Raw genomic sequence first — 14,056 nt, 5'->3', positions numbered from 1 at the left:
ATTAAATACAAAAACAACAATAATACGATGAAGGCTAGTATAACACATGTGGCGCCAATAAATTCTGCAGAAAAATTGAGAAATCACGATATAATTTCAACACAAAAAAAAACATCGCCGTTATTTATATATTTTTTTTTCAAAAGATGAATAAACATTAATTGATTAAAAATAATTAAAATAGATAAAATCACGAAATTTTTATTTTTTAATTTTAGTTTTTAGTAAATATTTAAGTTTATCTCAAAAATAAACATAAAAAGGTTAATAAAAATATTTTGAAAACCTTTTCTATTCTTTCGCGTTACATCTTTGAAATTCTTACCGTATTGACCAATTTTCAAAGAAAAACTTTAATTTGTTTAATTTAAAATCTTTTGAATGATTTTGTTATTTATCAAGTGTTTATTTAGGGTTTTTACTTTTCAAACTCAATTTTGAAAAAAATTACTTGGCAATATTTAGGGTATTAGTTGGCTTCCACCGCGGTCTCCAAAGAGTCCTATTGTGGATTCGCTATATTTATAAAATTGTTCACCAAAAAAAAAGTGATGCTCAATTGTCAACCTTTAAGAAGGCTTGAAATGTTAGTACATTTATAGATTAAAACATTAAAAGTAAAAAAAATAAATAAATGATAAATTCGAAAAAAATAAAAATCAGTAACTAATAAGTAATATTTTTGCTAAAATTGATGGGAAAGAAACCACAAAGTTTTTAGAACATCCTAAGAAATCTCGATCGCTTCCATAAAAATAACTTGCAGTACATCATTTTAATCACTGCATGCAGCATAAATTGTTGGCGCCTGTACTTATAAACAATTATTTTTTGTCCGCATTGATTTACATTCTAGAATGAACTTTTTATTTATTTCAAAACAACAAGAACAATAACAACAATAAAAAAAATAATAATAATAGTGACTGATATCGTCGCCGTCATCGTCTGTGCTATCGGCTCTAAGTAGTAAAAACACGAATCATCACCAACATCCTATTAACTTGTTTACAAAAGGCTGTATTTTTATTTATTAAGTCTGTCTCGTGGTCGTCGTGTCTTGACGTCTCACCGCAAATATTTTTTTTTATGATTTATTCATTAAGTAATGTTATTATTCTCAGGTATATACACCAATTTTGTGCGTGATGCGCATCTCATTATTCCTCGTAAAGTGAATTTCAAAGGCGAAACACTTTCACACAACTTAACGCATCATCATCATGACCTTACACCGGACAATAAGTTACACTATCATATTGATTTTAAAAATGAGACATTACATTTAGAGCTAAGGTATGTTTATGCTGGTGTTTATTGATTCCATAGTTTTATCCAAATATGGTTTTGTTCAGTCCATCTACCAGATTTTTAGCGCCGGGAATGGTAATTGAGAGACATAAGCGTGACTTGCGAACACGAAACAAACCAAAACATCATTCGACGTGTCATTACGAAGGACATGTAAAAGGGGATGAAGACAGCAAAGTTACCTTAAGCAGTTGCAATGGAATCGTAAGTAATATCTAAAAAGAACCAAATTTTTTAAAACTATTTTTATTGATCTACTTGTTAGTATTATTTTCATCAATGAAACATTTCTCGAAAAACAAGTGTTAATTTATTGCTGTTAAAATCTCGTCAATAATACAAGATACTGCTGGTTAGGCAAATAAATTTAATACTTTTGTTTTTTGCCCCATAAGGATTTTTATGAGGGGCGGGTATTTTCGTAACATATTTTCTGAACATTGAAAAATAATTGTTCATATTTTTTCCAAATTCGAACTCAAAATTAAAATTCCCATAATAGAAAATTTTAAAAAAGTATGGCCACGTGACCTATATTTTCGTAATTTTTTGTAAAATCAGTTTGTTGTGCTATGAAAATTGTAATTTTTTAGGTAATAAATGTCCAAAATTTTCATGTTTTCTTAACACATTTACGAAATTTGGCAGCAAAGCGATATGGGGGGAATCGACAAAAATTAAATTCAATAAATTTACTCGCCTCATTCATGTAAATATTGTGCGAACAAGGTGTAAATTTATGCCCACATTATTTAGTAAAATAAAATACGGTTATACATTTTCAACTATTTGAGTACGGTAAAATACAGAAAAGCATTTTATATCAAATCTTAATGCATATGAATGAATAAATGGCGGTAGTATTGTAATGTGATATTTTTTGTGTGTGGAATATTTTAATTCGGTACAAAACAAGAAAGGAGAAGAAAAAACATGATTGTTGTTTCCGTATTTCGTAGGAATTAAATAGGTTATTCACTTTTCATTGATAAATATATGACTTTACTACGATTTGTTTATATTTTTACGTTAGGTAGGGATGATAAAACACAAAAATGGTGAATATTACATTGAACCATCGAAGAAACATCATAAAGCAGCTCATCATTCTGGACATCATCATGTTTTGTTCGATAGAACAGCATCGTTAGTGAGTCCCAATGTAATTAAAAATGTGTAAAATAATGCAGCAATTGTGTTGACAATTTATAAATATTTTACTATAGGAACCTATACTGCAGAAGAAAAAGCGACACAGACGACGAAAACGTCGCATAAGTAATTGCGGCACAAAAGCTGATCCCAAAAGAATGTCCGAAACTCTCATTGAATATCAGCACCAAGGAAAGGTATGAATGTTAGAAATATGAATAAAATAAAAACCTATCGAAGGGACCTTAATTATAGGTCATTGTTCAAGGTGGTCGAAAGTTGCATGAGCATAGAAGAAAACACAGAGAAAGACGCTCAATTTCGAGCCCGCGTCATGTGGAAGCCTTAGTTGTGGCTGATACATCGATGTACGAATTCCACGAAGATGTAGAAACTTATGTTCTGACAATTATGAATCTAGTGTCGTCACTCTACAAGGACCCAACGATCGGTAATTCGATTCAGGTAGTCGTCGTTCGTTTAATTGTGCTTGAAGAGGATAAGTTGCATGAGGGATTAAACATATCAGTAGCTGCCGGGTCAACTCTCGATAGTTTTTGCAAGTGAGTTTATAAAAGGTTCCTCGCTTAATTTAGTTTTTGATTGAATTCTTTTGTTTTCGTTAATTTCTGGATCTAAGGTGGCAACGCACGATGAATAGCGAAGAAGATGATGATCCTTTACATCATGATGTAGCTATTTTGGTCACAAGACTTGATATTTGTGCGTCAGCTGGATGTTCGTAAGTTGCGATAGCGAGACTTAATTTTATTTATTAAACAAACATGATCTCTTATTTGATGTGTTTTTTTTATAAATGATAAAAATAGTACATTGGGCGTTGCAAATGTAGGTGGAATGTGTAAGCCAGATCGTTCATGTAGTGTGAATGAAGACAGTGGAATTACTTTAGCACACACAATTACGCATGAAATTGGACATAAGTAAGTTTTTAATCAATCTATTTTTTTTTCACACAGTTACGAGTTCTGTAACATAAAAATCTTATAGCTTTGGAATGGTGCATGATACTGTCAAGACTGGTTGTGAGAATCGAAACGGCAGGATTTTACACATAATGACACCCAGTTTTGAGGCAGACACGGTGCATGTTTCATGGTCTAATTGTAGTCGCAGAGATATAACGCGTTTCTTAGAGTATGTCACTTAAATTAATTAAAATTCACCAGATAAGTAAATTAGTTTTTCTGTAGTCAGGGTCTTGGACAATGTCTGGAAGACTCACCTATTGACAATGCGTACAATTATCCGGAGCTTCAAGGTATATTTATACGATTCTTTTAGTAAGAAAAAATAATTACATTATTTCCTTTGTTCTAGCTGGGGTTATGTACACAGCAGGTGATTAAAGTTAAAATTAAGCTTTTTTTTCTAACTAACATTAAAAATATTTTTTTTTAAAAGACCATCAGTGTCGACTGCAGTTCAACTCAACGGATGAATCTATTGTAGTTTGTTCAAAACCCGAAGAAATTTGCACAACCTTATGGTGCATGACCGACGAGGGTTGCATTACAAAGTTGAGACCAGCTGCTTCGGGCACAACATGCGGTCATCACAAGTGGTGTCAAGATCAGCAATGCGTTGAAATTGATGATCCACCGTTGAAAATCAATGGAGGTTGGGGAAATTGGTCGAAATGGAGTGAATGTTCGAGAACATGTGGCGCTGGAATTCAATCACAAATTCGATTCTGCGATCACCCTAGTCCAGCTAACGGCGGTGAGTACTGTGTTGGCGAACGAGCTCGTTACAAAGTATGCAATACTGAAGAATGTCCAGAAGATGAACCAAGGTGAGTTTATGTAAGATTTTGAATCAATTATTAAATGTAATTTCAATCAGTTTTCGAGCTCAACAATGTTCATCCCATGATAATGATACTGTGAAAGGACAACAATACACATGGTTGCCGTACTTTGATCATCGTAAGGTTCTTCAATTTTTGTTAAGTTCAGTTATCGTAATATTTTATATTTTTTTAGATGAGCCATGTGAATTATACTGCACTGATTTGGAAGACACCGTCATTGTTCCATTTGGACAATTCGCTGCTGATGGAACGCCTTGTCGTATTGGAACGAATGATATGTGCATTGGTGGAATATGCCGGGTAGGCAATTACATTGTATAATATTTTCTGGATAAATGTTTATTAATTGAAATTACAGAAAGTTGGGTGTGATTGGGTTGTCGATTCTAATACAACGGAGGACCAATGCGGTGTTTGTGGAGGAAATGGCGAAACTTGTGAATCAATCAAACAGGAATTCATGAAGAAAGTGAATATAACTGAGGGATATTACGAGGTTGCAACCATACCAGCTGGCTCTAGACATATTGTTATTGAAGAAATCAAACCAAAAAATTATATTGCTATCACTAACGCGCACACGAAAGAATTTTACTTGAATGGCAACAAGTATGTCATTTTACTTAAAAATTGACTTAACAGGAAATAATATTTGTAAACAATAATTTCAGCATTATTTTAATTAGTGGCGAATATGAGATAGCTGGCAGTTTAGGATTATACGAAAGAGAACATGAGTTGGAAAAATTGACTCTTCCTGGACCAATTAAAGAAGATATTACAATTCATGTGAGTTTTTTTGTTTGCATGTTTTCAGTCTAAAGTTGAACGTACTATAATCTTGCAGGTGGTTTTGCGTGGTAAACATAAAAATTTGGGACTACGTTATGAGTACACACTTCCGACAAAACTAAAGAAAGAGCCAAAGTACTACTGGAAACTTGGGGAATGGACAGTTTGTAGTAGCACATGCAATGGCGGAAAGCAGTATCGTCATCCAATTTGCTACGAAAAGGATGAAGGAGTAGTCAATGATGAAAAATGCAAAGAGTTTGCTGAAAACAAACGTCCCGATAAGCAAGTAAAATCGTGTAATGATATTCCTTGTCCATCACCTCGTTGGTGGGTCGGCCCTTGGCAGCTGTGTTCAGTTACATGCCACAAGTTTGGCGACCCGGATCCAATTAGACGTCGATCTATTATGTGCGTGATCCAGAATGAAAATGTGCGGCCAGATGAACAATGTGATCCAAAACTGAGACCAAATGAGACTGAAATTTGTCATGTGCCATTATGCAACACCACTGAAGACATCCCCAACGATATGCTAGAGACGGAAAGTGACATGTCCTTTGAAAATGAATCAATTGATAATAACAGCGAAATGAGCAATGTTATCGAATAAGTAAACTTGTATGTTAGCACATTCCTATTGAAAGCTATTGGAAAAGAAAACAAATAAGCTTTTTTCAAATCAAACATTTCTTAATTTATTGCATCGAAATTGTTATTATCTTTTATCTTGAGTTAATAACTTACAAAACTCGTAGAAACCATGACCTTTACTAACATCTTTTACTATTTTCATAGTATGTATTTTAAACGTGTCGTACTTAAAATATACACAACCATTTTATATGTTATCCTTACACTAATTTTTATTGTATTTATGCTTCACCAGCAGAAGCAACATCAATTTTTTACTTAAATAAATCATCAATAAAGAGTAAAATTTAAAATTAATAATACTTTCATTTGATTTATTAGGATATCACGTTCGAATTCAGATTTTCTAAAATCGAGTATTATCTGGCATTTTTACAAAATACGCAACTTTATCTAAAGGAACTTTATAATTGTGAATCCATCGGCTACCTTTACGTAAAGATCCATCAATGCCATCTTTCCAAATGCCTTGCGGAAGGTAAACTGAGGGAAAATCATGCAAATGTTTTATCAGGAAACTTTATAAATTAAAAAACTTACCCTCTCTTTGAAATGTCGATTCATTCAGTATGGGGGCTACAATTAGATCATCGCCAACAGAAAACTCATCATCTATTGTTAGGCAAGATGCATCTGTCGAATCCATCATCCACAAAGGTCTAATAAGAGCGAGACCTTCATTCATGGCATCATTTAAATATTTCTTCAAAACTGGGATAACGGTCTTTGCCCTGATGGTAGTTAGCTCTTTAGCGACACCTTCCACAACTTCACTTTTATAGTCAGATGGCAAGTGATTAAAGCGTATTACTGGCATAAATGTGCTCAATTGCAACCATCTGATGTACAATTCAGGATCAGGTAGTGGTGGTGCAGTTAGTGTGCTATACAGAATCGCCTTTGAATTGTTGGCTGGCATCAAAAAGTCTCCACCAATAGGGTTGGAAATAATAAATGGATAGCCAATGATGCCATAGGTGATCGCGGACACAACGACTGTCCTCATTCCCTCCCAACTGGCATTAACTGGAGGGAGACTCAAAAAAGTTGGTGGCTTTGGGACTGTAACTGAACTTGAAATGCCAATCATACTCAAAACGTTCTCGAGTTTACTCAAAAATAGCGTTTTATACTCATCTGGATTGTCAATAGGACGATTACATTTGTAATGTCGTGGCACATTGTATCCACTTCCAATGTCAAAATAAAATGAATCAATTGAATAGGCTTTCTTTAGCTTCTTAATGCGATCCATCATCCATGGCAACGTTGCGTTATTTGTGATATCCAGCATAGCAACACTTGGAGCGTTATGATATCGCGTCAAAGCAGGAACATAATATTCGGCATCTCGTTCCGAGATAACTAGTTGTTTAGCAACCACTTCGGCAAATTTAGCACTTTCAGTGCTGATGAATGGCTGGATCGTCAGAACAATCTTAAATCCTCGTCGGTGTAAAATGTTGATTGTGTTTTCTAGTGTTGGAAAACGTTCTTCATCCATTTTGAAATCGCCCACATTTCGCTGCCAAAATTCATTGATTAGAACGTGTCCAAGCCGAAGGAAACCCATTTCGATAATTGTTTCAGTGTAGTTGTAAATTGAGCTTTCTGTGAAATTTTTCAATGACAATGCTGGGATTTGCCAAATCGGCTCCTCTAGTAAGGAGTGAATGTTAATGTTACAATCTTTATACTTGGCATTAGGAAGTGCATACATCATAAAGTCTTTACCACAACTAAAAAAATATTTTCACATAATTCGGAATGTAAAGGAGAAAGAGACTAATGTTACCTTATATCCTCTTCTTTAAGACCATCCCAAAGACTTTTTTGTGTCATTGACTTGTGTAGTAATTTTAAATCTGGAGTTGTACAAATCTTGTATTTCATTTCGGGTAGTTTAGTCTGACGATTGAGGTAAGCAAAGTCATCGTGTTTCGATCGAAGACACATACGACTTTCATCATCAGCTCCCATGCTAATATGTAACGGTACTTTCTCGTCAATTTTGATAGCTGCACCTATATTTGAAAAAATTGTTCGTATTTATGACCAAAGTGAATAAAAAAATTGTAATTTTTTAAAGGAAAGGTAAATCCTGATGAGACAAATATATTGATTTAGTGATATTTACCTTTTGAATTTAAAAAGTATCGTTTCACAGCATTGCCAAATTGTTGATTATGATGATCTCCGGTAATCAAAGGAGCAAAATTAAAACTACTCTTTTCTAATGGCCATTCGAGTCCTTTAAGCAACCCGCCTCCGAACCAATGTCCACGTTCTGGTCCCGTAAAGAAACAATCCGTTGGAAACCAATTAGATACAAGTGATTTCCAATGCACAACGTAACACTTGATGTTGTCGTCATCCGTTTTCTCTTCGTTCAAATAAAGCCGGGCTCTCTCAACCCATTCCAGACAAACACTACCGTCATCGAACGTATCTTCGGGCAAACATCGAAAAGGTCTTCCAGCACTCAAATCCGCACCAAGTATACCTGTCAATATATCATCTCCCTTTTTATCCAATATACGGAACACTCGTGTACCTTTATTGAACTTAATCTTTTCAAAATATGATCTGGCCATCACTTGTTGTTGGTACATGATATACGCGTAACCGACCTACGTACATTTGTTGTATAGTTTTTGTAAACATTTTCTAGAAGTTTTTTGGAGATCTTACCAAGAACACAATCACCAAAAACAGAATTCCAACAAAAACCTTGATTTTGACATCCTTTCTGGGCTTTCTGCGTTTACGAATCATCAGTGGAAGGTTCTGTATCGAGAAAAAGAACGAACAAGATTATTTTATTTTAATAGATGCTAATTTGATTTTTACGTCAAGACAATGTGATATCACACGACCGAATATGATGTATAAGTGATGACTGAAATTGTCCTAACCGCTTTATGAAATACCAGGAAAAGTTCATTTTTACACATGGGGATCGTTGTCATCGAGCCTTTGAGTTTTTAGTTTTATAAAACAGTACGGTTTTTTGTAAATTTGCGTTTAAGAATAAAAATATTGTTGTCTATATTCTCGTTCCCCATGTTGGACAACGTTAATCGAGTCTCATATGTGGAAACGAAACACATATGACAATCTCTCTCGTTCTCTCACTTTATCCACACAAGCAAAAGATTTTGCTATCAATTTAAATTTGAGTAAATATATATAACTACTACTCGAGACTCTCATTTCATTCAAAACAATGCAGTGAAATGTATACAGAGGTAGGAGCATAAAAGTTCAAGCATTTTTTATATAGTAATTATTATTGGCATCCACGTGATACCAAAATTTTAAAAGACCGAGTCACTCTTAAAAAGCACTAAGGGTTTTACCTGCATTTTTTCCCGGAGCAAACTTGCTAGAGATGATGCTGAAGTAATGGATGCCTGATTGCTTATCACGCTGTGTGTGTCGAATTCGTTTGCCATTATTTCCTTATCGTTGATTCTCAGTGCTGGCAATGGAGCAATAGACAGTTTTCTTTTGTTCCGGAATAGATATCTGTATTGACAAAAAAAAATTTTTACGTACTCGCTAACAAGATGTAAATGTGTGGTCCGAAATGCAAATAAAAGATAAAAAAATATTTATTTGTTTGTTTTTTAATAAAAAATAAACAATTTTTTCGTCGAGTTTTACTCAAGAAAACATATTGCAACCTTTCATGAGCACAGAATATTAACAACTAAATTCGTTTAAATAATAAGTAAATTACTTTAAATTATATACTACTCCGCTTATCATATTCACTATCTGTACGTGTCTATAAAATAAGTTTGAAGAGTATAATTTATATGGGATAACATTTTTTTATGTCGTTGATTTTCACAGAAGTAAGGGGATTCTTTGATTCAATGAATCACTATTTGGGATTGCGCGCAAAAATCTAAATAAATTATATTAGCGTCACTCGTGAATTTCGTTTCACATTTAAATTCTTTAAATCCTAGAAATAATTTCATTAAATTTTAAAAATAAATAGATGTTTGAAAATTTGTGAAAATTATGTTTTGAAATATACATGCCATATTTGGTATTTTTTTTATTTGCCATGACATTTTTTTTACTCTAAAACCCTCTTTTAGCTAACAAAACATCATGAGAAAAGTTTTGATATGCGATCAGTTTGTCAAGTTTAGCTAACAGAATGTTTATAAACAGAAAACTTGCGTATCACAGAAAATTTCATAGAAAATCAATACAATTATCCAAATATGTCGTGTAACATACCTCATAAAAAATAATTTTTATGAGATCTTTATGATTTTAAATTTTTGAAAAACTTTAATCAGAAAAAATATAACGTGCAATATTTTCAAACTGACTGGATAAAAAAGAGAGCATCAATTTTAATATTGTCAAGAGAGCGATAAAATTAATTCAACTCTCATAAAATATTCATACTAAGTAGAATTTATAATATTACAAGAAAAATAACATATTTGTAGTTAGAAAATTAAAACTTAAATAAAAAACTTACTTTTTTGTACTGTAGCCCGGAGGTTCTTCATCATCATCGGATTCTAATACAACTTTGCTCGGGGTCTTATACTTAAGATTAAGCGGTAATCCAAAATCTTGTTCCCGATCAGCGAGACTGCATGCCATTGATTGATCTTCCGAATGATCATCAGGTATTGATTCTGGCACCTGCGTCTAAAAAGAAGATCAGGTTACTTAAAGTTGTGGTTGCCAATTTGTATTTTTTTTATCCATGCATTAAACTTTAGGCACTAATTAGAAAAACAAATTGAAACTAACGTCAACTGGAATTATTTCCTCCTCACTGGAAAAATGCACTGATAATGAGAGGGAAGCACTTCGTTGTATTGGACTATTTGGTCTAAAACTGGGAACCTGAAGATGGTTGGTATCAACTTCAAGAACCTTTGTCACTACAAAACGGGTCATTTGTATATTCTCAGACTCGGTCATTTTTTGTCAACTTTTAAATGGACTGCAGTAGAGCCGTTGATTAAAATCATTAACACATTAATGATCACTTTACGATATCGGAGACCAGATATTACTGAAAAAAAATATTTTTTTGGGCTATTCATAAGCGAGTTTAACAGCGAGCGAAATCGTAAACTCTCAATTTCACACCTCATTGCATTGAAAAAAAATATAATAATATTTTATTATCATATCTTTGATATGTATTATCATATAAAAACAAATAAGAATTGATTGCTGGCATATTCGTTTTTTTTTCTTCTTCATTAGTACAATTCAATTTTTCATAATGATGTGGAGACGCCTTGTCTTCTATGAATATTTGATTGATCGTGTTCTATTTTTTTATTTAAAATTTTAATAAAAAAAAATATTTTTGTAGAATATTCTTTTTGGTGAATAAATTAATGTTTTCGTTTTTTTATCATTTCAGTATTTTTTTTTTAACGTAAACAAAACATTGAATTAATTTTGAACTCAAACCGAAAATCAAATAATAATTAAACTTACATTTCCCTAAATAGATATTTTTGCAAAAATTTTAAATTTACGCGTGCCTTAATTTATTTATTTTTGTAGACATATTTTTTGTATTTTTTTAATAGTAGATGATAAATCGTAGACGAAATGTCCGGTTACCTTTTTTTCTTCATATAAATTTCAATTAAAGCAAGTTCGTTATTTTTGAAAGAATTATTCATAATTAATTATTAGAAAAGAATAATGAAAGATTATTCTTTATTTTTCTCCTTAAATTTTTTCGACAAAATCAGAGGGAAAAATATTTTTATTTTAAAGTTAAAAAATTGAATAACAAATGTTTCTAAATCGGCTCACGCACGTTTGAATGTATCATGATACAATCAAGATTCAAGAAAAGCACAATAATTGTGCAAGCTTTTTAATTAGCAAGTTGAAATGTGTCGCATCTGACATGTGGTTAATTGCAAAATTGGTTCCATATATTGAAAATACAAATTATTAGGAGGCAGACAAAAAGTAATTGTTATCAATGTGTCACATTTATTTACATTGAATTTACGAAGAGTCTGTGTAGCTGATACTTTTTAATGTAAACCTCTACTTTATATCAGCTTGGTGTTAATTAAGTCACCTGAGTGGCTTGTGTTCTACATTTAAAAATATTTGAATAATTTTTTTTAAATATTACCATTGTATTTTCTTCAGCATCATGGATGGATTTAAGAGCGTCCATTTGAATAGAATTAAGTTCTGGCAATGAAATAGAATTTCTACGTAATTCTTTTCGTCGCAGTTCTTTGGAGTTGGGCAATGGTCCTGCCTCATCTCTAGCTTCATCTCTGTTTAATGAAGTATCACTAATTTGATTGGCATGTTCCAACGATTTTGGAAGTAACGACTCTTGACGGGATCCAATTTCTGCTTCCTCATCCACAAACGGAATTTTATTAGTCTCTATATTTTTTTCAGACATTATTGAGCTTTTAGATTTATGTTGTCTAAACGCGTTTCACAAAAAAAAAACAATAACTACTGTTCTCGTATTATCAAATTATCTTTTTTTTTGTATAGACTCACGTCTAATTTAAATGTATTCATAAATAAATTAATCACTTAATTTGTGCATTTCATTAAGAGTTACAAACACTACACAAACACTTTATTATTTTTATTTTAAAAATATTTCATTATCTTATGTTTTAAAATATTTTTGTCTTTTAATTGAATTTTCCGGAGCTCATATTACACGATCTGTTCATAATAGATTTTTATTCCAAAACAAAATCATTGAATAATCAATTTAAAATTACTTAAATTATTCTGAAATCAAGGTGATTTCAATGTTATTTAACTTTTTATTTATTTTTTAAATTCAATTTTATGTGATTTACTTGATATTCACAATATTGTGAAGTTAATGTTTTGATCGAATTTTGACCTACATCAACTTTTAATTATTGCAAATGTGTTTTTATTATTTTACAGATCCAAAAGTCCTTAAATATATTATGAATTTTACACTTGCTCAATATTTCACTTGGTCCGATTACAGGTTGTTTATCAGCGACAAACACAAGACGACTGATTAGTTAAAACGGAATATAATTTTTAAATACAAGCCACTAGCAAACATATGAGCGAGTGTGGTACTTGAGTTTCAATCGTAGCGATACGACAGTTAATTACGTGTGTTTGTCATATTTTTTTATTTGATTTTATTTACTTTTGAGCATTTTGCATTTGCAACGAATTAAAAGCTCATTTTTAAGATGACTTTGTCAAATTCTTCATTCACTGAGTCGTATTCGTTAAAAAATTCCTGGAATATTTTAGTGTTTTATATTTAATTACTATTATTTGTTAGTGAGTGATATTTAGATACAAAGAAAAAAGTGTTAAAAAATAAAAATAATTCTACGAGTTTAATTTCGTTAAATTTATACGAAGACTCTGGATTAAAAATTCATTAATTACTTTCCATCTTATCAAAATACTATTTATCTTACGGTTTCGTAAGAAAAGATAAGATAACTTTACATGTGCTTGATTTTGAAGAAGTTTCATATACAAAATTTTGCACAAGTTTAAATTTTGCATATAATTCAGTTACAAGTTCACTACAACATTTATATATGAGACAATTTAAAAATAACAGCTTGGATGTGGCTTAGGTAAAATAAAATACTTACCAATAAAAAATCATTAAAAAACAATTTATTTTTTTTATAATAACGCCATTTTCATTTTATTTTAATAGTAATTTTTCCTACTTTACAATAGATTTTTGTATATATACTTTTACATTTTTGACATGCGATCAGGTCCATATTGATTCCTTCAATTTATATTTGTTTTTTTTCTCTATTTTAATCAGATATAGTGTTCTTTTTTAATTTTATTTATTCTTAAAGTTAAATGTGTATATGTATTTAATATAATTTTAATAATAATGAGTTTCTAAAATTTAATAACACATAAACATGGACACTTTTATATATATATTTTTTTTTTTGACTTATCACTAAAATAGTTGCAATTTAGTTGAATTTTATATAGTTCTTATGATCAGATGAATAGAGCATTATTTATTTTGCTCTGTCGTAATGGTCATCAATTATTTTTTTATAACAATGACATTATTTTATAGAGATATTTATTACATTGAGTAAAAAGTTGGAAAAATCTAAAAATTCAAATTAACGTGTATCTTACTTTTTGTCAGACTAGAAATTTTTCTGTGATTTTTAATCGTGTTTAATTTTTAAAAATATTTTTTATTTTATCAGAGATTTGTGTTTTCGGAAAATTAAAGACTAAATAATGTTTACTGTCTAACATTCAAAAGTT

General features: G+C 31.3%; 2 protein-coding genes across 2 annotated transcripts; one reads left to right on the top strand and one right to left on the bottom strand.

Annotated features, from left to right (window-relative positions):
* The first annotated feature begins 1,164 nt into the window (after positions 1–1,164).
* Positions 1,165–5,778, top strand: LOC134828102 (A disintegrin and metalloproteinase with thrombospondin motifs 12). Its single transcript, XM_063841067.1, has 16 exons — positions 1,165–1,296; positions 1,356–1,515; positions 2,345–2,473; positions 2,538–2,660; positions 2,719–3,026; positions 3,104–3,205; positions 3,294–3,407; positions 3,475–3,621; positions 3,678–3,745; positions 3,805–3,825; positions 3,889–4,279; positions 4,330–4,412; positions 4,470–4,597; positions 4,656–4,906; positions 4,969–5,086; positions 5,145–5,778. The coding sequence occupies exons 2-16, from the start codon at positions 1,384–1,386 to the stop codon at positions 5,700–5,702; spliced, it is 2,673 nt and encodes an 890-aa protein (XP_063697137.1). The 5' UTR covers positions 1,165–1,296; positions 1,356–1,383; the 3' UTR covers positions 5,703–5,778.
* A 76-nt stretch (positions 5,779–5,854) lies between these two features.
* LOC134828101 (myogenesis-regulating glycosidase) lies at positions 5,855–12,769 on the bottom strand. The gene is made up of 8 exons (XM_063841066.1): positions 11,898–12,769; positions 10,251–10,426; positions 9,103–9,271; positions 8,435–8,530; positions 7,881–8,373; positions 7,539–7,767; positions 6,284–7,482; positions 5,855–6,226 (listed from the first exon to the last, which is right to left on the bottom strand). The coding sequence occupies exons 1-8, from the start codon at positions 12,180–12,182 to the stop codon at positions 6,090–6,092; spliced, it is 2,784 nt and encodes a 927-aa protein (XP_063697136.1). The 5' UTR covers positions 12,183–12,769; the 3' UTR covers positions 5,855–6,089.
* Between the last annotated feature and the right edge of the window lie 1,287 nt (positions 12,770–14,056).

Source organism: Culicoides brevitarsis, chromosome 1, assembly GCF_036172545.1.
Source record: "Culicoides brevitarsis isolate CSIRO-B50_1 chromosome 1, AGI_CSIRO_Cbre_v1, whole genome shotgun sequence".
Classification (NCBI taxonomy): Eukaryota; Metazoa; Arthropoda; class Insecta; order Diptera; family Ceratopogonidae; genus Culicoides; species Culicoides brevitarsis.
Note: the sequence above shows the minus strand (reverse complement) of the source record. Positions and strands in the feature narration are given on the sequence as shown.

Coding starts and splice junctions, on each gene's coding strand:
- LOC134828102 (XM_063841067.1), top strand. CDS start 1,384: ATGGTAATTGAGAGACATAAGCGTGACTTGCGAACACGAAACAAACCA. Junction 3,027..3,103: donor ACTCTCGATAGTTTTTGCAA/GTGAGTTTATAA, acceptor TCTGGATCTAAG/GTGGCAACGCACGATGAATA. Junction 3,206..3,293: donor TGTGCGTCAGCTGGATGTTC/GTAAGTTGCGAT, acceptor TGATAAAAATAG/TACATTGGGCGTTGCAAATG.
- LOC134828101 (XM_063841066.1), bottom strand. CDS start 12,182: ATGTCTGAAAAAAATATAGAGACTAATAAAATTCCGTTTGTGGATGAG. Junction 10,427..11,897: donor ATGCTGAAGAAAATACAATG/GTAATATTTAAA, acceptor TCTTCTTTTTAG/ACGCAGGTGCCAGAATCAAT. Junction 6,227..6,283: donor ATCGACATTTCAAAGAGAGG/GTAAGTTTTTTA, acceptor ATTTTCCCTCAG/TTTACCTTCCGCAAGGCATT.